The 23,405-nt window shown below is 41.4% G+C and overlaps 1 protein-coding gene across 8 annotated transcripts; it reads left to right on the forward strand.

The window, feature by feature from the left end:
- The first annotated feature begins 396 nt into the window (after window positions 1-396).
- hps1 (HPS1 biogenesis of lysosomal organelles complex 3 subunit 1) lies at window positions 397-22,683 on the forward strand. Of its 8 annotated transcripts, none has more exons than XM_042325467.1 (18): window positions 397-540; window positions 1,417-1,546; window positions 1,848-1,982; window positions 5,563-5,705; window positions 5,802-5,910; window positions 7,571-7,731; window positions 8,335-8,437; window positions 8,526-8,626; window positions 8,757-8,883; window positions 18,452-18,619; window positions 18,820-18,996; window positions 19,419-19,495; window positions 20,182-20,322; window positions 20,518-20,583; window positions 21,351-21,495; window positions 21,977-22,090; window positions 22,196-22,278; window positions 22,408-22,683. In XM_042325467.1, exons 2-18 carry the CDS (start codon window positions 1,430-1,432, stop codon window positions 22,568-22,570), a joined length of 2,130 nt encoding a protein of 709 aa, XP_042181401.1. In that variant the 5' UTR covers window positions 397-540; window positions 1,417-1,429; the 3' UTR covers window positions 22,571-22,683. The 8 variants fall into 8 exon arrangements, with proteins under 8 accessions (XP_042181401.1, XP_042181405.1, XP_042181398.1 ...); XM_042325471.1 differs by having other exon boundaries at window positions 8,772-8,883; XM_042325464.1 differs by having other exon boundaries at window positions 397-494; window positions 8,526-8,622; window positions 8,738-8,883.
- Window positions 22,684-23,405: the final 722 nt, after the last annotated feature.

Raw genomic sequence — 23,405 nt, forward strand, 5'->3', positions numbered from 1 at the left:
AATCTCTCTCCATGCACACACGTATGTACACACGCACGCACACACACACACACCAAAGACACACAACACCATAATACATTCAATGAATACCAGATCATTACAACTGTGTCAGAATCATGTGCTTTAGTCTAGTCTTCAGCACATGACTTTAACTCACCTAATTATCTACCCCCAATGAAAAGATTACCCTTAAAAAATGTTTTTAAAGGATTATCCTTTCACCGTCTGGGAACCAACGTCAAAAACTAAATACTGATCTCTAGTCAGTTTTCTTTTACCTTCGCCGTTTCTAAGAGAACGCATCAGGAGGGAAAACTGATCATAGACCTGCGTTTAATTTAGAGTGATATATCTAGGAGGAGCTTAGCTTCCGCTGTTAGTGTCACATGATTCGGCTCCAAGATTCACCACGGAAGCTGAGTTGAGAAATGTTGCGATAGAGTTTCAAAGTATGATCGTTTATAATCGGAAAGCTAAGGGTTTCGAACGAAGAGGTACATTTGAACAACATCTGATTAAACTGGTGGAAATCACGGAGGGGTAAATATGATGCATAACTGATAGGCCACAGGAAAGTTACTTTGTGTAACATGTTGTTATTGTAGCCTACTGATGGGTGCAAGAATATCCTAATAGAAATGAATTGTGTAAAACATATTTGTCACGTTGAATATGCCTATAGAATAGGCTAATGTCAGCTATGTGCATGACATATTTATAATGTTATTGTATGGGCGTTAGAAGGCAAACTTCGAAGTCCCATATGGGTAAACGCTATATTTTACGTTGCGCTACCCCTGTGATGGTTTGGGGTCCGACCTGTCAGCCATGCGTTGGTGATCACTGAAGACAATCCGCATAGTCTGGATGTTTGACTCGTGTTGCATGATAGAGTTTGGCAAGGCTTGGTGCTCTTCTTATTTATCATGCTCTTCATCATATGACCGCTCTACAAATACATTTATCAGAGAATTAATTAAATTATGAGTCCAGTAGAAAATTGTAAGTGGTTTGTCCTCTTCATGAATTCCACATACATTGTTGATATGAGAATAATTTATGTTATTCCCTCATACCAGCTATGTAAGTAGAACCAGTTATACAAACACTGTTATTCTGTTTTCCAAGATAATACAAAGGATTAATCACAAATGTGGTAACTCCATTATAAATCTATCTTTACATGAAGGCTAATTTCTATCCAATTGCAGTGTAATGTTGTTCTGTGGTTTCCTGTAATATGGCAAAAAATGAGCTTCTTACGAATCATTTGCTTAGCCTATTTAAGGGCTGTGTGTAGGGCAAAGAACGTTTCAAACTGTAAGCTTACTGTGACTTGCCTAGTTAAATAAAAAATAAAACAAAACCTGCATATTCTGCAGATGACAACAGTGCTGGTATGGTTGATTGCTACAGATAAGATCCCACTATGAAGTGTCTGCTGATAGCCAGCGAGAGCGCTGAGGTCCTCTTCTATTGGACAGACCCAGAGTTTGAACTCAACATCCAGGAGCAGTATGGCGCGTCACAGGAAGAGGGGGAGAAGGTAAGACTGGAGCGGGCGAGGGATACAGGATGGTTCAAGTCATCTTGTCTATTACATAAATATAGAAGCAATGATAGCATATTGCATATATGGATTAACCCAAATATCCCCAGTGACCTCATTCATATCACGTTTCTGTGACTTGCTGAACTCTCTGGTCTGTCCGACAGGGGTTGTAGACATGTTGGCTGGTTCATGTAGTACCATAATCCCTCATGGTCATTCCAGAGCAGATTATTGGGGTTATGAGGAGAGATTCCGGTGAAGGATATGGTTGAGTGTCTCTTTCCATCCCTCCCAGCCACCAGCATTTGAGGACAGCATCAACACTCTGTTTGCCCCCATCATCATCTCCTGCAGTACCATGGTGGACAGACTGGGAGACAGCTATACATCCTTTAGTACTGAGAACAATCACACCTATGTGCTACATCAGGTAATACACACACACACACAAAACTAATGTTGCGTCATGACACAAAAACACATCAACAGATACAAGGCAATTTGTGAGAGAACTATGCCCATAGTAAAGAATGGTCATAAAATAAGTGTAGGGGAGAGTGGGGTAAGTTGAGCCAACCTTGTTTCTAGGAAACCATACATAAAATGTATCAATTGGCCATATATTTAGGAAGAGGTCATCATTTCATGGATTCTGTGAAGGAAGAAACCACATGGAAAAAGTAGTAAGTGTAAATGAATTTATCAGGTAGAGGTTTGGTGATGCTTGTTTCTATACCAAAGCAGATATTTTTACGATTGTTCTATACATCAGTTGGAGTCTCAATAAGAATCAATATGAGGTCTCAAACTTAGCATGAAAGTGCATTCTTGTAACTATGTGGGCTTACAGTGGGGAGAACAAGTATTTGATACACTGACGATTTTGCAGGTTTTCCTACTTACAAAGAATGTAGAGGTCTGTAATTTTTTATCATAGATACACTTCAACTGTGAGAGACGGAATCTAAAATCCAGAAAATCACATTGTATGATTAAGTAATTAATTTGCATTTTATTGCATGACATAAGTATTTGATACATTAGAAAAGCAGAACCTAATATTTGGTATAGAAACCTTTGTTTGCAATTACAGAGATCATACGTTTCCTGTAGTTCTTGACCAGGTTTGCACACACAGCAGCAGGGATTTTGGCCCACTCCTCCATACAGACCTTCTCCAGATTTTGGGGCTGTCGCTGGGCAATACGGACTTTCAGCTCCCTCCAAAGATTTTCTATTGGGTTCAGGTCTGGAGACTGGCTAGGCCACTCCAGGACCTTGAGATGCTTCTTATGGAGCCACTCCTTAGTTGCCCTGGCTGTGTGTTTCAGGTCGTTGTAATGCTGGAAGACCCAGCCACGACCCATCTTCAATGCTCTTACTGAGAGAAGGAGGTTGTTGGCCAAGATCTCGCTATACATGGCCCCATCCATCCTCCCTTCAATACGGTGCAGTCTTCCTGTCCCCTTAGTAGAAAAGCATCCCCAAAGAATGATGTTTCCACCTCCATGCTTCACGGTTGGGATGGTGTTCTTGGGGTTGTACTCATCCTTCTTCTTCCTCCAAACACGGCGAGTGGAGTTTAGACCAAAAAGCTCTATTTTTGTGTCTCATCAGACCACATGACCTTCTCCCATTCCTCCTCTGGATCATCCAGATGGTCATTGGCAAACTTCAGATGGGCCTGGACATGCGCTGGCTTGAGCAGGGGGACCTTGCGTGAGCTGCAGGATTTTAATCCATGACGGCGTAGTGTGTTACTAATGGTTTTCTTTGAGACTGTGGTCCCAGCTCTCTTCAGGTCATTGACCAGGTCCTGCCGTGTAGTTCTGGGCTGATCCCTCACCTTCCTCATGATCATTGATGCCCCACGAGGTGAGATCTTGCATGGAGCCCCAGACCAAGGGTGATTGACCGTCATCTTGAACTTCTTCCATTTTCTAATAATTGCGCCAATAGTTGTTGCCTTCTCACCAAGCTGCTTGCCTATTGTCCTGTAGCCCATCCCAGCCTTGTGCAGATCTACAATTTTATCCCTGATGTCCTTACACAGCTCTCTGGTCTTGGCCATTGTGGAGAGGTTGGAGTCTGTTTGATTGAGTGTGTGGCCGGTGTCTTTTATACAGGTAACGAGTTCAAACAGGTGTAGTTAATACAGGTAATGAGTGGAGAACAGGAGGGCTTCTTATAGAAAAACTAACAGGTCTGTGAGAGCCGGAATTCTTACTGGTTGGTAGGTGATCAAATACTTATGTCATGCAATAAAATGCAAATTAATTACTTAAATATCATACAATGTGATTTTCTGGATTTTTGTTTTAGATTCAGTCTCTCACAGTTGAAGTGTACCTATGATAAAAAATTACAGACCTCTACATGCTTTGTAAGTAGGAAAATCTGCAAAATCAGCAGTGTATCAAACACTTGTTCTCCCCACTGTATATAGTCAAAATATTTGCCTTGGGATAAGTTGAGCCAATGGTTGAGCCCATGGCAAGTTGAGTAAATTGAAGTGTTTTCTTCCCAGGCGTTGTGATATGAGGTAACAACAGGGCCTGGCCTATGTTACAAGTGTTTTAAAAAGGTCAAAGTGTTTGTTAGGTGTTACGCCTGTGTTACAATATGATTAAAATACAAAAAAGTAATTGGGTTTGGGAAATTAACCATTAACATGGTTTTAAAAAGGTAGTGGTAATGTTTTATTCAGTACAGAAATGTGTAGGTGGCTTAATGCACCCTGTCCAGCAACTCAACTTACCCCATACCCATGGTAAATTGTACTATTTAATGAAGCTGTCAGTTGAGGACTTGTGAGGTGTCTGTTTCTCAAACTGGACACGCTAATGCACTTGTCCTCTTGCTCAGTTGTGCACCGGGGCCTCCCACTCCTCTTTCTATTCTGGTTAGAAGGGAGTAGTACGCAGCATTGTATGAGATCTTCAGTTTCTTGGCAATTTCTCACATGGAATAGACTTAATTTCTCAGAACAAGAATAGACTAACAAGTTTCAAAATAAAGTTATTATTTTCAGGCCATTTTGAGCCTGTAATCAAACCCACAAATGTTGATGCTCCAGATACTCAACTAGTCTAAAGAAGGTTTGTTTTATTGCTTCTTTAATCAGAACAACAGCTCAGCTGAAAACGAACATAATTGCAAAAGGGTTTTCTAATGGTCAATTAGCCTTTTACAATTATTAACTTGGACACAACATGCCATTGGAACACAGGAGGGATGGTTGCTAATAATGGGCCTCTGTATGCCTAAGTAGATATTCCATTACAAATGATCCGTTTCCAGCTACAATAGTCATTTACAACATTAACAATGTCTACACTGTATTTCTGATCAATTTGATGTTATTTTAATGGACAAAAAATATGCTTTTCTTTCAAAAACAAGGACATTTCTATGTGACCCCAAACTTTTGAACGGTAGTGTATGTAGCTACAGTATCTTTGTTAGAAAAAATACTATATTTCCCTTGACAGAGTGATGCTGAATGTAAAAAAAAATCAAAACTTACCCCACTCTCCCCTACAACTCATTTGAGCGCATAAGCCACTCAATTACAGTTCCTCTACTGTGCTGTAGTAAAAGTGAAAGCCTGCTGTTCAGTAAAGCTTCACATCATGTGAGCCTGCCTGAACCTCGCAGTAGTCATGGGATCAGACGGTGTGGCTCTGTAAATGGGTTACGATGACGTGGCCAATAGCCAACAGCAGTTCCATTCAGACCAAATGACTCTCTTTTCTGCTTCTTGCCCCTACGCCTTCCGGTGTTCACGGATCTCAAAGGACTAGATAGTTGTTAGCCATGTGAGTCTTCCAACAAACTAGGAGGAGCATCCTCCATATTCCTTACACCAATCCAAGCCTCTCAGTTGTGTTAATAAAGAGCTTGGGACGTGTGGTACATCGCTGTGTGTGAATGGGAACTGATTAGGGGTGATTGAGTTATTGATTATTTGATTGATGGAAGTATTGACTGATTGAGATGTTGATTGACAGTTTGAGGAGTGTCTGTACATCGCTGTGAACGGAGACAGAGAAGAGGGCGAGGAGGATCTGAAGAGGAAGATTTACGTGATGAAGAAGATGATTGAGGTCCTCTTCGGCATGGTTACCCTCAGCAGCACCCTGATCAGGAAAGAGTATGACATGACTCTTACCTTATGAAGTTCATTAGAGCTGTGTTTGTGTGTGACAGATGGACTTGTGTCCTAATGGGCTTTGTGGTTTCTCTCCAGGCTGCGTCCTCAGGACACAGAGCAGAGGACCAATCTATGGAAATATCTACAGAATCTCCTGGAGACCTACAGCCGCCTCCAAGAGCAGGACCAGAGCTTTTTAGTAGAGGTACAGTAGAATTAAACAATAGGGCCAGATGGGGTGTGGTATATGACCAATATACCACAGCTAAGGGATGTTCTTAGTCACGACGCACTGCGGAGAGCCTGGATACAGCCCTTAGCTGTGGTATATTAAATTCACAATCTGAACCTCAAACCATCACGGTCACCTAATAATCCCCAGTTTACAATTGGCTCATTCATCCCCCTCCTCTCCCCTGAAACTATTCCCCAGGTCGTTGATGCAAATGAGAACGTGTTCTCAGTCAACTTACTTGGTAAAATAACGGATAAATAAAATAAATATATTGGCTATACACCACAAACCCCTGAGGTGCCTTATTGCTATTATAAACTGGTTACCAATGTGATTAGAGCAGTAAAAATAAATGTTTTTGTCATACCTGTAGTATATGTCTGATATACCATGGCTGTCAGCCAATCAGCATTCAGGCCTCGAACCACACAGTTTATAATGTGGAGGAAATTGTACTGTAAACTGTACTATACTCACTCTTCTCCCCAATGTGGAAATGTAGTTTTGACCTACACGACAACATACAGTACCAGTCAAAAGTTTGGACACACCACATTCAAGGGTTTCTCTTTATTTTTTACTATTTTCTACATTGTAGAATAATAGTGAAGATGTCAACACTATGAAAAAACAGATATGGAATCCTGTAGTAACCAAAAAAGGGTTAAACAAATCAAAATATATTATGTTTGAGATTCTTCTAAGTAGCCACCCACTGCCTTGATGACAGCTTTGCACACTCTTGGAATTCAGACAAAAGGACAGATTTCCACCGGTCTAATGTCCATTGCTCATGTTTGTTGGCCCAAGCAAGTCTCTTCTTCTTATTGGTGTCCTTTAGTAGTGGTTTATTTACAGCAATTCGACCATGAAGGCCTGATTCACGCAGTCTCCTCTGAACAGTTGATGTTGAGATGTGTCTGTTACTTGAACTCTGTAGCATTTATTTGGGCTGCAATTTCTGAGGCTGGTAACTCTAATGAATGTATCCTCTACAGCAGAGGTAACTCTGGGTCTTCCTTTGCTGTGGTAGTCCTCATGAGAGCCAGTTTCATCATAGCGCTTGATGGGTTTTATGACTGCACTTGAAGAAACTTTAAAAGTTCTTGAAATGTTCAGCATAGACTGACCTTTATGTCTTAAAGTAATGATGGACAGTTGTTTCTCTTTGCTTATTTGAGCTGTTCTTGCCATAATATGGACTTGGTCTTTTACCAAATAGGGCTATCTTCTGTATACCACCCCTACCTGGAAACAACAACTGATTGGCTCAAATGCATTAAAAAGGAAAGAAATTCCACAAATGAACAAGGCACACCTGTTAATTGAAAGCATTCTAGGTGACTACCTCATGAAGCTGGTTGAGAGAATTCCAAGATTGTACAAAGCTGTCATCAAGCCAAAGGGTGGCTACATTGAAGAATCTCAAATATAGAATATATTTTGATTTGTTTAACACTTTTTGGTTACTACATGATTCCATATGTGTTATTTCATAGTTTTGATGTCTTCACTATTATTCTACAATGTGAAAAATAGTAAAAATAAAGACAAACCCTTGAATGAGTAGGTGTGTCAACTTTTGACTGGTACTGTATATACAACATATGTCTCTGTCTCCCTCCATCAGGCAGTAGAGAGGTTGATCCATCCTACTCTATGTGAACAGTGTATAGAGTTTCTGGAGCGTCGCTTGGTGCAGCAGATCAACAGTAGTGTGGAGAGAGCAGGAGAGGAGGTCCTCCATGCATTCATACTGGTGCACACCAAACTACTAGCCTTCTATTCCAGGTTACTGTCCATTACTATTAAGACCAAACTACTAGCCTTCTATTCCAGGTTACTGTCCAATACTATTAAGACCAAACTACTAGCCTTCTATTCCAGGTTACTGTCCATTACTATTAAGACCAAACTACTAGCCTTCTATTCCAGGTTACTGTCCATTACTATTAAGACCAAACTACTAGCCTTCTATTCCAGGTTACTGTCCATTACTATTAAGACCAAACTACTAGCCTTCTATTCCAGGTTACTGTCCATTACTATTCTCACAAACCTACACGCTTTCTACTCAAGGTTGACGGGCCACTGTAATGTCACTTTTTCACATAATAAAGAGCATTTTCACATAAAATGACATTGCAAATCACGTACAGAGGGAGGTGCCTCTGAATCAGGGTTGGGGTCAAATCAGGAAATTAACTGAAATTCCAATTCAGTTGCATTCATTTTCAATGCTTTCTCAATAAACTGAAAAGGTGGAGCTATTTAAAAAAAAAAAAAAAAAATCTGAATTCTAAATTCAAATCACTTCCTGAATTGAGTGACTTGAATTGACCCCCAAACATGCTCTGAGTACCTTTCTATCCACCCCTCTCCTCTCCCCCATAGTCGTAACGCTAGTACCCTCACCTCGTCTGACCTGCTGGCTCTTATCGTCATGGTGCAGAACATGTATCCTAGCAACATCGACCTGGAGGATACTGCCCCCGAGGTAGGAGCACTGAGAGTGAAAGAAGTAGAATATCATACTCTGTCTGAATGCTTCGGAAGTTTAATAACTGTGTCGTGTGTGTGTGCAGGATGTGGAGAACACCTCAGCCCCAGATATATTCTACACTCCAGAGCCTTCCCCTACTAATAGGGACTCTGGGACTGACAGGGACTCTGTTAATTCAGGTAGGTGTCTGTGCCGTGCTCTGTCATTTTTGCCTATGTGGCTCGGTGCAGTGATATGCTATACTTCCACTGCCTTTGTTTCAACTCACTAACCCTCTGCTCGCTCTCTTTGCAGGCAGGCATGAGGAGAGCAGGCATGAGGAGAGCAGGCATGAAGAGAGCTGTCATGAAGAGAGCTATCATGAAGAGAGCTGTCACGAAGAGAGCTGTCATGTGGGGAGCGGTACTCCTGTGTTCCAGTTTTTGGATCCAGACATTCAGGTGAGCTTGGGGGAGGGGTGTACAGTCATGGCCAAAAGTTTTGAGAATGACACAAATATTAGTTTTCACAAAGCCTGCTGCCTCAGTGTCTTTAGATTGTTTTTGTCAGATGTTACTATGGAATACTGAAGTATAATTACAAGCATTTCATAAGTGTCAAAGGCTTTTATTGACAATTACCAGAAGTTGATGCAAAGTCAATTTTTGCAGTGTTGACCCTTCTTTTTCAAGACCTCTGCAATCCACCCTGGCATGCTGTCAATTAACTTCTGGACCACATCCTGACTGATGGCAGCCCATTCTTGCATAATCAATGCTTGGAGTTTGTCAGAATTTGTGGGTTTTTGTTTGTCCACCAGCAGTCCAATCCCTGTACCTTTTGCAGAATATCAGTTTGTCTCTGATGTTTTTCCTGGAGAGAAGTGGCTTCTTTGCTGCCCTTCTTGACACCAGGCCATCCTCCAAAAGTTTTTGCCTCACTGTGCGTGCAGATGCACTCACACCTGCCTGCTGCCATTCCTGAGCAAGCTCTGTACTGTTGGTGCCCCGATCCCGCAGCTGAATCAACTTTAGGAGACAGTCCTGGCGCTTGCTGGACTTTCTTGGGTGCCCTGAAGCCTTCTTCACAACAATTGAACTGCTCTCCTTGAAGTTCTTGATGATCCGATAAATGGTTGATTTAGGTACAATCTTACTGGCAGCAATATCCTTGCCTGTGAAGCCCTTTTTGTGCAAAGCAATGATGATGGCATATGTTTCCTTGCAGGTAACCATGATTGACAGAAGAACAATGATTCCAAGCACCACCCTCCTTTTTGAAACTTCCAGTCTGTTATTTGAACTCAATCAGCATGACAGAGTGATCTCCAGCCTTATCCTCGTCACCACTCACACCTATGTTAACGAGAGGTTCACTGACATGTCAGCTGGTTCTTTTGTGGCAGGGCTGAAATGCAGTGGAAATGTTTTTGGGGGATTCAGTTCATTTGCATGACAAAGAGGGACTTTGCAAATAATTGCAATTAATCTGATCACTCTTCATAACATTCTGGAGTATAAGCAAATTGCCATCATACAAACTGAGGCAGCAGACTTTGTGAAAATTTATATTTGGAGCATTCTCAACTTTTGGCCATGACTGTATACTATAACGCAAGTCAAACGAAGCCAAACTTAAGTGGTCAAAATCATTCATCTTGGGGCAACAGCGGGAGCAGGGTTGCAAAATGCAATCATATCATTTTATAAAATGGTCTTTTTTTTCAATTAACAAATTATCCCATGTATTATGATAATTATCTGGTAAAAAAGTGGAGGTGCACAAACATAAGTATGCACCTCCTATTTTAATTTGCTCCATGGCTCAGGCGCCCAAATGGATGTTGAGACTTGTGAAGAGGAAGAACACTTCAGGAGTTTCTGAGTAATAAACATGCCATTTATTTATTTATTTTATTTCACCTTTATTTAACCAGGTAGGCTAGTTGAGAACAAGTTGTCATTTGCAACTGCGACCTGGCCAAGATAAAGCGTAGCAATTCGACACATACAACAACACAGAGTTATACGTGGAATAAACAAAACATACAGGCAATAATACAGTAGAACAAAAGAAAACAAAAAGTCTATATACAGTGAGTGCAAATGAGGTAAGTTAAGGAAATAAATAGGACATGGTGGTGAAGTAATTACAATATAGCAATTAAACACTGGAATGGTAGATTGGCAGAAGATGAATGTGCAGGTAGAGATATTAGGATGCAAAGGAGCAAAATAAATAAATACCAGTATGGGGATGAGGTAGGTAGGTAGATAGATGGGCTGTTTACAGATGGGCTATGTACAGGTGAAGTGATCTATAAGCTGCTTTGACAACTGGTGCTTAAAGCTAGTGAGGGAGATGTGAGTCTCCAGCTTCAGAGATTTTTGCAATTTGTTCCAGTCATGGGCGAGCAGAAAACTGTAAGGAAAGACGACCAAAGGAGGAATTGGCTTTGGGGGTGACCAGTGAGATATATCTGCTGGAGCGTGTGCTATGAGTGGGTGCTGCTCAGGTGACCAGTGTGCTCAGATAAGGCGGGGCTTTACCTAGCAGAGACTTATAGATAACCTGTAGCCAGTGGATTGGGTGGTAACATTCAAATAAAACCCAGCCCTGAAAAGTATTTATTTGCACGTCATCTCATTGGGGAAACGCATAGCTTTGAACCGATTTCCGGAGCCAAGATGGCGTCGCTGTGAGAGGGATTGTTTTCTCGCTTGTCCAAGCAACTGAGGGTTAGGTGGTTAACAGTCTAATATTGGCTATCAATGTAGCAAGAAACTAACTATAACTTATTTTAGCTACATATGGCAAGTTTAGAGTTTGTGTCAAGTTGAATGCGAAGAACACAACAGAAAAACAAGAAAATATGGAATAGCCAAGCTTCACAGAAGACTGCAGGCATACTAGCTAGCTACGGATGAGAGCCAGAGCAGCATGGATACACAAGGTGTCGCTAGCTCAAGCAAGAGAAAGAACAGGACGGACCAGGAAGAGATCAATTGCAACCTCTTTACCTCTGACCCCAATTAAAAATCCACAGGAGAAAAAAGTGAAAGAGGACAATTCCATGTCTGAACTTTTCTCTGCAATCCAGACCCTGACTACTAAACAAGAAGCTACGTTCTCCAAAATGTCCATCATAGAGCGGGCTACTGAAGAAACATCAAAGAAGATTGATAATTTGTCAGAGACTGTCCGTCAGCTTCACACAGTTGTGAACGAGAACAAGGACAATATAACGTTTCTAGAGAACGAGCTGAAGAAACTGCAATCCCCAAATAATGAGCTGTGTGAGAATGTAGCTGAACTTCAACGGTACGCTCGCAGGTGGGATGTGAAAATCCAAGGTGTAAAAGAGGTAGAGGGAGAGGACATTAGGGAAGCAGTCATTAATATCCTGGGAAAGGTGGCTCCGTGCATCAAAGACAAGCTAAGAAACGTGATCGACGTGGTTCATCGACTTGGGAAACGAAAATCTGATGGACCCCCTCGCAATGTCTTCCTGCGCTTCACTATGCGCCACTACAGGGACATCATCTGGAAAATGGCCAAGGGGACACACGTTTCTGTACGAGAAGAAGCTCCGCATCAAATAGGCTCTGATCCCGCAGGATCAGACTGCCAGGGAGAAACTGTGGCCAATTATACAGAAAGTACGACAAGAGGGGGAAAAAGGCTGGGTTCAAGGGAACATGCATTCACCGAAGGAAGAAAGAGTACTGGCTAGCTCTGACATTAACCACACTTGAACTGTGAGTACTGCCAAGAGTACATTTACTGTACTGCCACGAGTAAATTTACAGTTCGAACTACAATTTATGAACACTTGCCAACCCAAAAAAGAAAAGGGATTTGTTTTACTGTTAACCACCGCTACCTCAACTGAGTGTCGTTTTCTGTCCGATTAACCCTCTCAATGTTTACTGTTTGTTTTATTGGTCACATTACTACATCTGTCTAGTTTGTCTCTTTATTTTTTAATGCAGGAGTTTTTTTTTCAACTCTCTCAATATCGTTAGCCTGAATGCTAGGGGTTTGAGAGATCTTACAAAAAGAAAGCCAAATTTTTATATTGTAAACGCAGTAATCCAGATTTAGTTTTTCTTCGGGAAACTCATTTGTGTAAAGTGACTTGAAATTTTGGAAGACATTGCCTATTTCAGTCATGGCCTATTTCAGTCATGGCCTATTTCGGTCATGGATCAAACCATTCTGCTGGTGTTTGACGCTTATCCACAAGTTTAAAGGCAACATTCTAGAATCCACATCTTCACAGGATGGCAGATGGGTCATAGTAACGGTTAAACTTGACAATGCTATTTTCATCATCTGTATTGTAACTCACATGCTCCAAATAAGACCCTTTTAGCCCAATTTACCAGAAAATTACAGGATTTATGCAACAATTACTCAGAGGCTTTTCTAATTCTCTCATGAGATTTTAACGAAACACCTGATGACTCTGCTGATAATTTTTACTCCTAGAATGAGTCAAAGCTCTCAAAATAATATCATTACAACATTATGCAAGGATCTCTCTGTTGATGATGCCTGGTGTTTTTTCAATCCGGATGCAAAGGGTTATACCTGGACCGACTATGTCACGAAAATCTAGAATAGATTTATTCCTAATTTCCCCCTTTTTGTTACAGTATGTTATAGATGTAGATCATCATTTGGTTTGGTCATCATTCATTTCCCTGAATTTACAAGCTACTAAAAATTCTAAAGGTATTTGAGGATATTGGAAATGAAACACACTTCTTAAAGATACTACTCTCATTGGAAACATCAAATCGTTAGCCAAACATATTTCTGTAAGAAAAGACTTGGGTCATGGAAGTAGATGGAATTCTATAATAGAAAGTCAGAGTGGCCATTAAATGTGCCAAAGAGCTGAAGAACCTTTTGGAAAAAAGATTTGATGAGCAAAGCTTGACAGTTTTTTATGAAAGATAATCTATCTCAAGAAGAAGAGTTTGTATTTAATCTTTACAACTAGAATTCAAACAACTTTACACAGATCAAGAGCTAAATGTATTGAAGAGGGGGAAAGAAACAGCAGTTATTTTTTTTTGCATTTGAAAAGAGAAACAACAATAACGGCACTCAACATGAATGATGTACTATGTAAAGATCCCATTACAATATCAACATTTGTCAATTCCTTATATGAAAACCTTTACAACTCACAATTTCAGGAAGATGGTTGTGAAAGCTTAAATTTACCACATTCAGAGTTATGGCCCTGTAATTGAGGATGATTTCCACTCAGATTGCAATTCACCTGTTTCAATCAAAGAAATTAGAGAGGCTCTGAATTCAACGAAAAAAGGGAAATCACCTGGCACTGATGGCCTGTCAGTTGAATTCTATAGACGGCTTTGGGAGTTACTAGAAGACCCCATTGTTTATATGGTTTAAGATTGCACCGAAAATGGTGAAACGGTCTCCACTATGAAAGGGCCTTATTTCACTGATTCCGAAGACCCTTCTCTCATTGACAATTGGAGACACAATTACTTTATTAAATATTGATTACAAATTGATTGCTCTGGTTTGTGCCAACATATTAAAGAAAGGAATACATACCATTATAAATGAGACTCAAACAGGATTTATGAAGGGCCGTCACAACCTCCAACAATCGTTTAGTCTTGCACCTTTTAGATTATTCAGATGCAATTGATTCAGATGGTGTTTTATTTTTGTACTTCTGTAAAGCCTTTGACACAATTGAACATACATTTTTCTTTCGGCCTCTTATACTTTTTGGTTTCGGTGAAAATTGTATCAAAGTCATTCGCATGTTTTACAAAGATATAAATAGTTCTGTGATACTAAACCTTAATTCTGTACATCCAAAAGATTCATTATCAACAGAAGTGTATGACAGGGATGCCCAATTTTGCCCTTTTTATTCATTTTGGTAGTGGAACTTCTATTTCTAGATATTCTGAATATTGCATATCTGCATGGTTTATCCCTTTTTAACAGAGAAATCTGAATTTACCAACTGGCTGACGATAGTTTTTTTTCTCTTTTATAAACAAAGACCAGGTTGCCCATGCCCTTAATGCTATCACTGCATTCTCTATTGCATCTGGAAAAAAACTAAACGTTTCTAAATGTGAAATGTTTATATGACTGAGGATAATGAAATATTCCTGTAAAGGACTGTTAAATACTTAGGAAGATCTATCAAAAAGACACTTATCAAACAATAAATTTCTCTACTAAAATTAAGAAAACCAAGAAAATAGTTAATAATTTGCTACAAAGGGATCTTTCTATACTTGGGAGAATGCATCTGTCCAGGGCAGAGGGACTGTCTTGCTTTGTGTACCCCCTCATCATCTTTTATTTGTAAAGCGATCAACAAGACCTTTCTTGACTTCATCTAGAAAAATAAGTCTCAAACTAAAAAAAGTCAGTCCTTTCAAATAAAATAACTGAAGGAGATCTGGAAGTATTGGATTATGTTGACATAAATAACAATTTCAAGATCAATTGGTTGAAAATATGTCAATACAGAATCAATTTGGCTTTTGCCGACTGGTTGAGTACCGGTACACACTAACGTTACTAAGTGTGCTATTTTTCAAATGTTGCCCTACCGGACTTACACAGTAATAGAGTCACTGCTATTAGCTTCACGACTGACATTTGGGTCAGCGAAATCAGCCCCATGAGCCTGCTGAGTCTCACAGCACAGTGAGTCGTCAAGGATTTCGTACTGAGGAAAGTCGTATTTCATGCTCATTAATGTGCTGGTTGACATATCGCTGCTGCCATTTCAATGGCTTTTGAGATAATACGTTTGAAACATGGAAACATGAACACCCTAGCTAGCTCCATTCGAATAACTGACTTGAGAAATAAGCTCATCAACTGCGCCTGCAGCAGACGTGAGACCATGTTTGAAAAATGGCACCGGAGCAGAAGCCAGACGTTTTACGTGTCCCCCACCGATTGTTTTAAAAAAAAGTTTATTTGCATTGTTTGTGACTTATTTATTGTGACTTATAGTATTTTACTTATTTTGTACATAATGTTTCCGCTACCATCTCTTATGACCAGAAAATAACTTCTGGACATCAGGACTGCGATTACTCACCATGGACTGGCAGAATCCTTTTTTTCCTTTTAACGAGTCTGACGAGCCCGACGCGAACAATGTACTGCTTTTTTGGGAACAGACCCAGATATCCATGATTTGCGTGAAGAGGAGGTGGAGAAAGAGGCCAGAGGGCGGGCTGCCTTCTGAGAAATAGTAGGCGATCGAATAAACCTCCACTTCCTTCCATTCTGCTAGCAAACGTGCAATCTTTGGAGGATAAAATCAATGATCTACGCAGAAGATTAAACTACCAACGGGACATTCAAAACTGTAATATCTTATGCTTCACGGAGTCGTGGCTGAACGACGACACTATCACCAGTGACGAGATCAATAAAAAAAGTGGTCAGATGAAGCAGATGCTAAGCTAAAGGACGTTTTGCTAGCACAGACTGGAATGGGTTCCGGAATTCCTCCAATGGCATTGAGCAGTACATCACATCAGTCATTGGCTTTATCAATAAGTGCATCGATGACATATTCCAGTCTGAGCTAAAGGCTAGAGCTGCCGCTTTCAAGGAGCGGGATTTTAACCCGGAAACTTATAACAAATCCCGCTATGCCCTCCGACGAACCATCAAACAGGCAAAGTGTCAATACAGGACTAAGATCGAATCGTACTACACCGGCTCTGACGCTCATCAGATGTGGCAGGGCTTGCAAACCATTACAGACTACGAATGGAAGCACAGCCAAGAGCTGCCCAGTGACACAAGCCTACCAGACAAGCTATCTACTTCTATGCTCGCTTTGAGGCAAATAACACTGAAACATGCATGAGAGCACCAGCTCCAGGAAGACTGTGTGATCATGCTCTCCGCAGCCAATGTAAGTAAGACCTTTTAGACAGGTCAACATTCACAAGGCTGCAGGGCCAGACGTGTACTGCGAGCATACGCTGACCAACTGGCAAGTGTCTTCACTGACATTTTCAACCTCTCCCTGTCTGAGTCTGTAATACCAACATGTTTCAAGCAGACCACCATAGTCCCAGTACCCAAGAACACAAGGTAATCTGCCTAAATGACTACCGACCCGTACCACTCACGTCTGTAGCCATGAAGTGCTTTTAAAGGCTGGTCATGTCTCATCACCACCATTATCCCAGAAACCCTAGACCCACTCCAATTTGCATACCAACCCCAATAGATCCACAGATGATGCAATCTCTATTGCACTCCACACTGTTCTTTTCCACATAGACAAAAGGAACACCTATGTGAGAATGCTATTCATTGACTACAGCTCAGCGTTCAACACCATTGTGCCCTCAAAGCTCATCAATAAGCCAAGGATCCTGGGACTAAACACCTCCCTGTGCAGCTTGATCCTGGACTTCCTGACAGGCCATACCCAGGTGGTAAAGGTTGGTAACAACACATCCGCCACACTGATCCTCAACACAGGGGCCCTTTCTCCCTTCAATGAAGCTGCCAGTTGAGGACTTGTGGAGGCGTCTTACTCAAACTAGACACTCTAATGTACTTGTCCTCTTGCTCAGTTGTGGTACCGGGGCCTCCCACTCCTCTTTCTATTCTGGTTAGAGCTGTTCTGTGAAGGGAGTAGTACACAGCGTTGTACGAGATCTTCAGTTTCTTGGCAATTTCTCACATGGAATAACCTTCATTTCTCCGAACAAGAATAGACTGACGAGTTTCAGAAGAAAGTTCTGTTTCTGGCCATTTTGAGCCTGTAATCAAACCCACAAATGCTGATGCTCCAAATACTCAACTAGTCTAAAAAATGCCCGTTTTATTGCTTCTTTAGTCAGCACAACTGTTTTCAGCTGTAGTAACATAATTGCAAAAGGGTGTTCTAATGATCAATTAGCTAATTCAAGTTTGTCATTTTAAAAAGGCTAACACAACATGCCATTGGAACACGGGAGGGATGTTTGCTAATAATGGGCCTCTGTACGCCTATGTAGATATTCCATAAAAAATCAGCTGTTTCCAGCACAATAGCAATTTACGACATCAACAATGTCTACACTGTATTTCTGATCAATTTGATGTTATTTTAAAGGACAAAATAAATGTGCTTTTCTTTCAAGAACAAGGACATTTTTATGTGACCCCTAACTTTTGAACGGTAGTGAGTATATGTATATATATATATAACAATTTGTGCATGTATTTTCTTGTTTAAACCTGTGTTTTGTTTGATGTAAGTTGATCATTTTGTATTATGTATTGTATTGTATTATTTGTATTATGTATCTTTCAGCTGAAAAAAAGATTTTCGCTGTTGTGGTACAAAATGTCATACAGAAGTTTCAAATGCATTTTGGTATTACTAAATGTGTAGTGTGATATAGGTTTTTAAACACACAAAAATGTTGATTTTATCAAATGTTTAATAAATCGTCTTCCTCAAATTAAGGGGATGATGACGCAATCTTTGTGAGAGGGAGGGAAGCTGATTTAATTGGTCCTCAACTCGCGTCTCAGACACTTCATTCAGGATAAGTGAAGTTAGCCCTGAGTTAGCCTGCCCCGGATCAAGTTAGTTCTGAAGGATCCGTTGCCACATTAATGTACCTGGCTAAAAGGTGAGCCACTTTTGTGACTTCGGTTATCCCGAGTTAACCTCAGAGTTGATGAAAGTTACCTCGCTATTTCCTCAAACCAGATTTGTAGTATAGGGCCAAACCATTAGGACAAAATGGCAACACGGCATTACTGCACCAAAAAGGGCTAGATCCTAACTAGAGAAATGCATGTACCTTAGACTTTCTCATAAATCATGCATTTAAATTAGACAGACCTTGGAGGGTCATTTTATTTTTTGATCTGTTTGAAACTTGCTCTTGCTCAAAGCCCTTGGATTTGCATGTTCTTTAGAATCTATATAGTGTAACTTCTCATGAGATTAAATTAATGTAAATAACATTCTGTCTTCAGATGGCAGAGGACAGTCTCCAGACCCTGGAAGCTCCTCCCCCTGACCCCTCAAACCCTAGCAGAGTCTTCCTAGAGGTCACGCTGAAGGAGGGCTGCTATCCCATGATGCCTCATTCCATGTACTGTCTGCCACTCTGGCCGGGCATCACTCTGGTGCTGCTCACTAAGGTCTGTATACACACACACGCATATATACACAGACAGACACACACATTCAAAGAGAAAGAGTAAGCAAATCACGCAAATCTCACAACTGTGGGTGTTATTTTAAATCAGACCAGAAGATGGCAGTAATTTGTCACTGAGATAAGACAGAGAGAGCAATCTCTCCCTCGTTCCTTCTCTCTCCCCCCCTTCTCTCTCTGTAGATACCTAACAGTAACCTGGCCATGTCAGTCTATGTGTTCCTGGAGGCATTTGCTAAGTTGGAGAAGCGTCTGAGTGAAGGTCTGGAGGGGTCAGCGGCCCGCGGACAGACGTCCATACAGGACCTCCGCAACAAACTGGACAAGTTCATTAGGGCATTGGGAACCTCAGACATACAGGTGGGTGTAGTGTATGAAGTCCTAGCTGTATATGGAAGCGGTTTGTCATTGAAAAGCATTTGATATGCTGCCAGTGACAGATTTAAAACCTAATTTCAGTTTGTGACAAAACAAGCAAGTATTGCGTAGAGAATCATTGTACCATCTTAACCTCTGTGAAATATATTTTCCATAACCCAAAATATTGTATTTTCAGCTATTTGAAGCTGGTGTATAAAACCGGAAGTAAGACGCAGAAACTAAACTTAAGAACGGGAAGCATAGAAATAGCACACATAGAACATATCTACAGCGTCTTAAACTTGCTTTCATTGAGAATGACAGATCTATAACACACAATTCTATGGTCGGGTCGCCCAAAATGTTACATAAAAACATTGCTAAAGTATTTATAACACATCTGCTGGTCTCCTCTCTTTCAGACGTCCCAGCTACAGAGTGTGTGGACAGAGTTTAAGAGCCGCGCATTCACCAGAGGAGGACCTGGCTTCAGCAAGGAGTAAGTGTCTTGTCTACTGCCACCTGCTCTATATGTCCCAATCCCATGTCGCCCCCTAGCCCTGCTCCCTATGTTCTACTGTAGATCTGGAGGATTAGATACAGTATGTATATGTGTGGGTCTATATTTTATATATATATTTCTTTTTTTTTGTTTATTATTGTTAGATATTACTTTTTTGTTGGAGCTAGAAAATACAAGCATTTTTCTGCTCTTGCGATAACATCTGCAAATCTGTGCACGCAACCATCAAACTTTGATTTGATTTGCCATGGGTCCATTTAGCATTTGGGAAGTTGTGTATCATTATGTTATCTCTGAACTCTGTCCCTAGTCTGGTCTCCTGGTGTCGTTCTATGAAGAGCCAGCTGTGTGGAGTCTACAGACAGTTTTTCATCATACTGTCTCTTATCTGTCCCTAGCCTGGTCCCCTGGTGTCGTACTATGAAGAGCCAGCTGTGTGGAGTCTACAGACAATGTTTCATCATACTGTCTCTTATCTGTCCCTAGCCTGGTCCCCTGGTGTCGTACTATGAAGAGCCAGCTGTGTGGAGTCTACAGACAATGTTTCATCATACTGTCTCTTATCTGTCCCTAGCCTGGTCCCCTGGTGTCGTACTATGAAGAGTCAGCTGTGTGGAGTCTACAGACAGTTTTTCATCATACTGTCTCTTATCTGTCCCTAGCCTGGTCCCCTGGTGTCGTACTATGAAGAGCCAGCTGTGTGGAGTCTACAGACAATGTTTCATCACAGAGAACACAGTTGGAGGAGGGAATCCACAGCGTCTATCACCCAGTCTACAGGACAGAGCTCTCACCATGGTGCAGTACGTATGAGGCCCAGGACTAGCTAAGAGTATTTCTCTCAATAGCAGCCAACCAGTGCTGTATGTATTGTGTAAAGGCCTGTAGGACAGAGCTCTGGATACCTGTACAGGTGAAGATACTATTATTATCTTCTCTATTCTCTCTCCCTCCTCTTGTCCTTCCTCTATCCCCTTCCTTTCACCCCCCTCTCTCAGGGAGAAGTTGATGGATTGGAAAGACTTCCTGTTGGTGAAGAGTAAGAGAAACATCACCATGGTGTCATATCCTGCCTCACATTAACCCCGCCCTCTGGAGCCATGTTAGAAATCTCAAATGGCCCCTTATTTCCTATGCTTGTGCTCCTAATATTAAGTCAAATCAAATCAAATCAAATCAAATTTTATTTGTCACATACACATGAGCAGATGTTAATGAAGTGCTTGTGCTTCTAGTTCCGACAATGCAGTAATAACCTCTATTAAGAGGTTAGAAGTAGGGTTGGTGTGTTAACGAGAAGGGGTAGCCTATACAAAGTCTTTAGAAGAGGTAGCGTTTGACCAAAACACCCAGTTGTTCTCCAAGAGGATTGGCCACCCCTGATCTAGATTTAACCGGGAGCAATAAGTCAATTATTGTAGAAACTCCCATCGTCAGGCTAAATCTCCAATGGTTTCAGTGCAGACCCCCATGTTTCCCCATTTCCAGAGCATTTTGAAAGCAATAGGAGCTGATAGCTATCCATGAGGTATGTTGTGCCCCGGTTTGTCACAGACAGTTTTTATTTATATATTGGATGAATTGTCTACTGTATGTCACTGAAGGTGTAGAATGTAATCATGCAGCTCGTTGAAATCGAACCAAATGTTGCTACTGTACAGCAGTTTGACCAGGTTGGACAGATATCTCTAGACAAGAGATTGTCAAGTGTATTTACTCCAGATGATGTTACGTACCCAGAGAAGTTACTGTAGTGTTGTGGTATTAGGCTCTGTGTTGTACTGTATCTGTGTGTTGTGAGGTGTATTGACCTTAACACAGCGGATATTACGTACCTTGAGGAGTTCCCGGGCCTGATCCATTTCATCTACGTCGACCGCACCGCTGGTCAGATGATCGCTCCATCTCTCAACATCACGGACCGCGCAACCTCTGAGCTAGGAAAGGGGCCACTGGCTCACTTCATAAAGGGCAAGGTTAGACTGTACCATCTACACTGGTTCTAGAGGGTTGTCTAAGAGTTATCCACTAGTTTGGGATTGGAATCAACTAAAGTAGGCTCTCAATGCATATGGGAAATCAAAAGTTGCCTCTGTAAATGTAAAGCTGGTTTGATATTTTTAGTAAATGGATTTCACTGATGATTTCTCGGTCTCTCTCTGTCTGTATATCTCTGTTTCTCTCCCTCTCTGTATCTCTCAATCTCTTTCTCCTTTTCTTCTCGGTCTCTCTCTGTCTGTATATCTCTGTTTCTCTCCCTCTCTGTATCTCTCAATCTCTTTCTCCTTTTCTTCTCGGTCTCTCTCTGTCTGTATATCTCTGTTTCTCTCCCTCTCTGTATCTCTCAATCTCTTTCTCCTTTTCTTCTCGGTCTCTCTCTGTCTGTATATCTCTGTTTCTCTCCCTCTCTGTATCTCTCAATCTCTTTCTCCTTTTCTTCTCGGTCTCTCTCTGTAGGTATGGGGCCTGGTTAATACATCGAGGATTTACCTACAGAAGGGTTATTCCACTGTCACTCTGAGAGATGGAGACTACTTCTTCTGCTACTTCCTCTGGTTTGAAAACGAAACGGTAAATTACCTCAATGTTGGGTATACCAAGCTGGATTTTTCCATTGGAATGTTATGGAACGTCATTGTTTGTATGACCCTTGACCTCTGTCACCTGACCAATCAGGGCTACAAGCTGGAAGTAAAGGACCTGCCAATACTGCCCAATGACTCCGCCCCCATCGGAATGCTGGCCTGGGACTACTACAGGTGAGGAGGAGGAGGTTCTGTGTGGGTGTGTGTGTGTGTGTGTGTGTGTATGTATGTATGTATAATGCATTCTCTAGTATTTATGGCTGTATTACAGGAGTGTGTGTGTGCTCCTATTCCCCTCCACAGGAAGCTGTTGCGCTACTACAGTAAGAGCCACCAGGGGGAGGTGGTGAAGTGTTATGAGCTGCTGACAGTCCATCTAGGAGTCATCCCAACAGAGTACATACTACAACACTGTAGTCAATTAGCACGCAAACTCTGGGAGCCCTCACGTATACCCCTACTGTAGGAGACACACACACACATAGATCACTGATTGTACAAAACATTATGTACACCTGCTCTTTCTATGACATTAACTGACCAGGTGAAAGGTATGATATCTTATTGATGTCACTTGTTAAATCCACTTCAATCAGTGCAGATAAAGGAGAGGAGACAGGTTAAAGAATCATTTTTAAGCGTTGAGACAATTGAGACATTGGTTGTGTATGTGTGCCATTCAGATAGTGAATGGGCAAGACAAAAAATGTAAGTGCCTTTGAACAGGGTATGTTAGTAGGCAGGTGCCAGGGGCACCGGTTTGTGTCAAGAACTGCAACGCTGCTGGGTTTTTCACACTCAACAGTTTCCCGTGTGTATCAAGAATGGTCCACCACCCAAAGGACATCCAGCCAACTTGACACAACCGTGAGAAGCATTGGCGTCAAAATGGGCCAGCATCCCTGTGGAATGCTTTCAACACCTTGTAGAGTCCATTCCCCCGACGAATTAAGGCTGTTCTGAGGAGAAAGAGGAGGGGTATTCAGCTCAATATTAGGAAGGTTTTCTTAATGTTTTGTATATTCAGTGTATACACACACCATTACCACGGTAATACACACACAAACACCAGGGAAGGCTGGTGGGAGGTGCTATGGCTGATGATTGCAATGGCTAAAAGGGAATAAATGGAAACCACATGTTGGTGACTCCGATCCATTAATTCCATTCCAGATATTACAATGAGCCTGTCCTCCTATAGCTCCTCCCACCAGCCTCCACTGACACACACACACATCTGTTACCATGAAACATGGTGCTACACATTCAACCCTGCCGAAACGTGTGGGCATCAGTGCCAA

This window comes from Oncorhynchus tshawytscha, linkage group LG01, assembly GCF_018296145.1.
Source record: "Oncorhynchus tshawytscha isolate Ot180627B linkage group LG01, Otsh_v2.0, whole genome shotgun sequence".
NCBI lineage: Eukaryota > Metazoa > Chordata > Actinopteri > Salmoniformes > Salmonidae > Oncorhynchus > Oncorhynchus tshawytscha.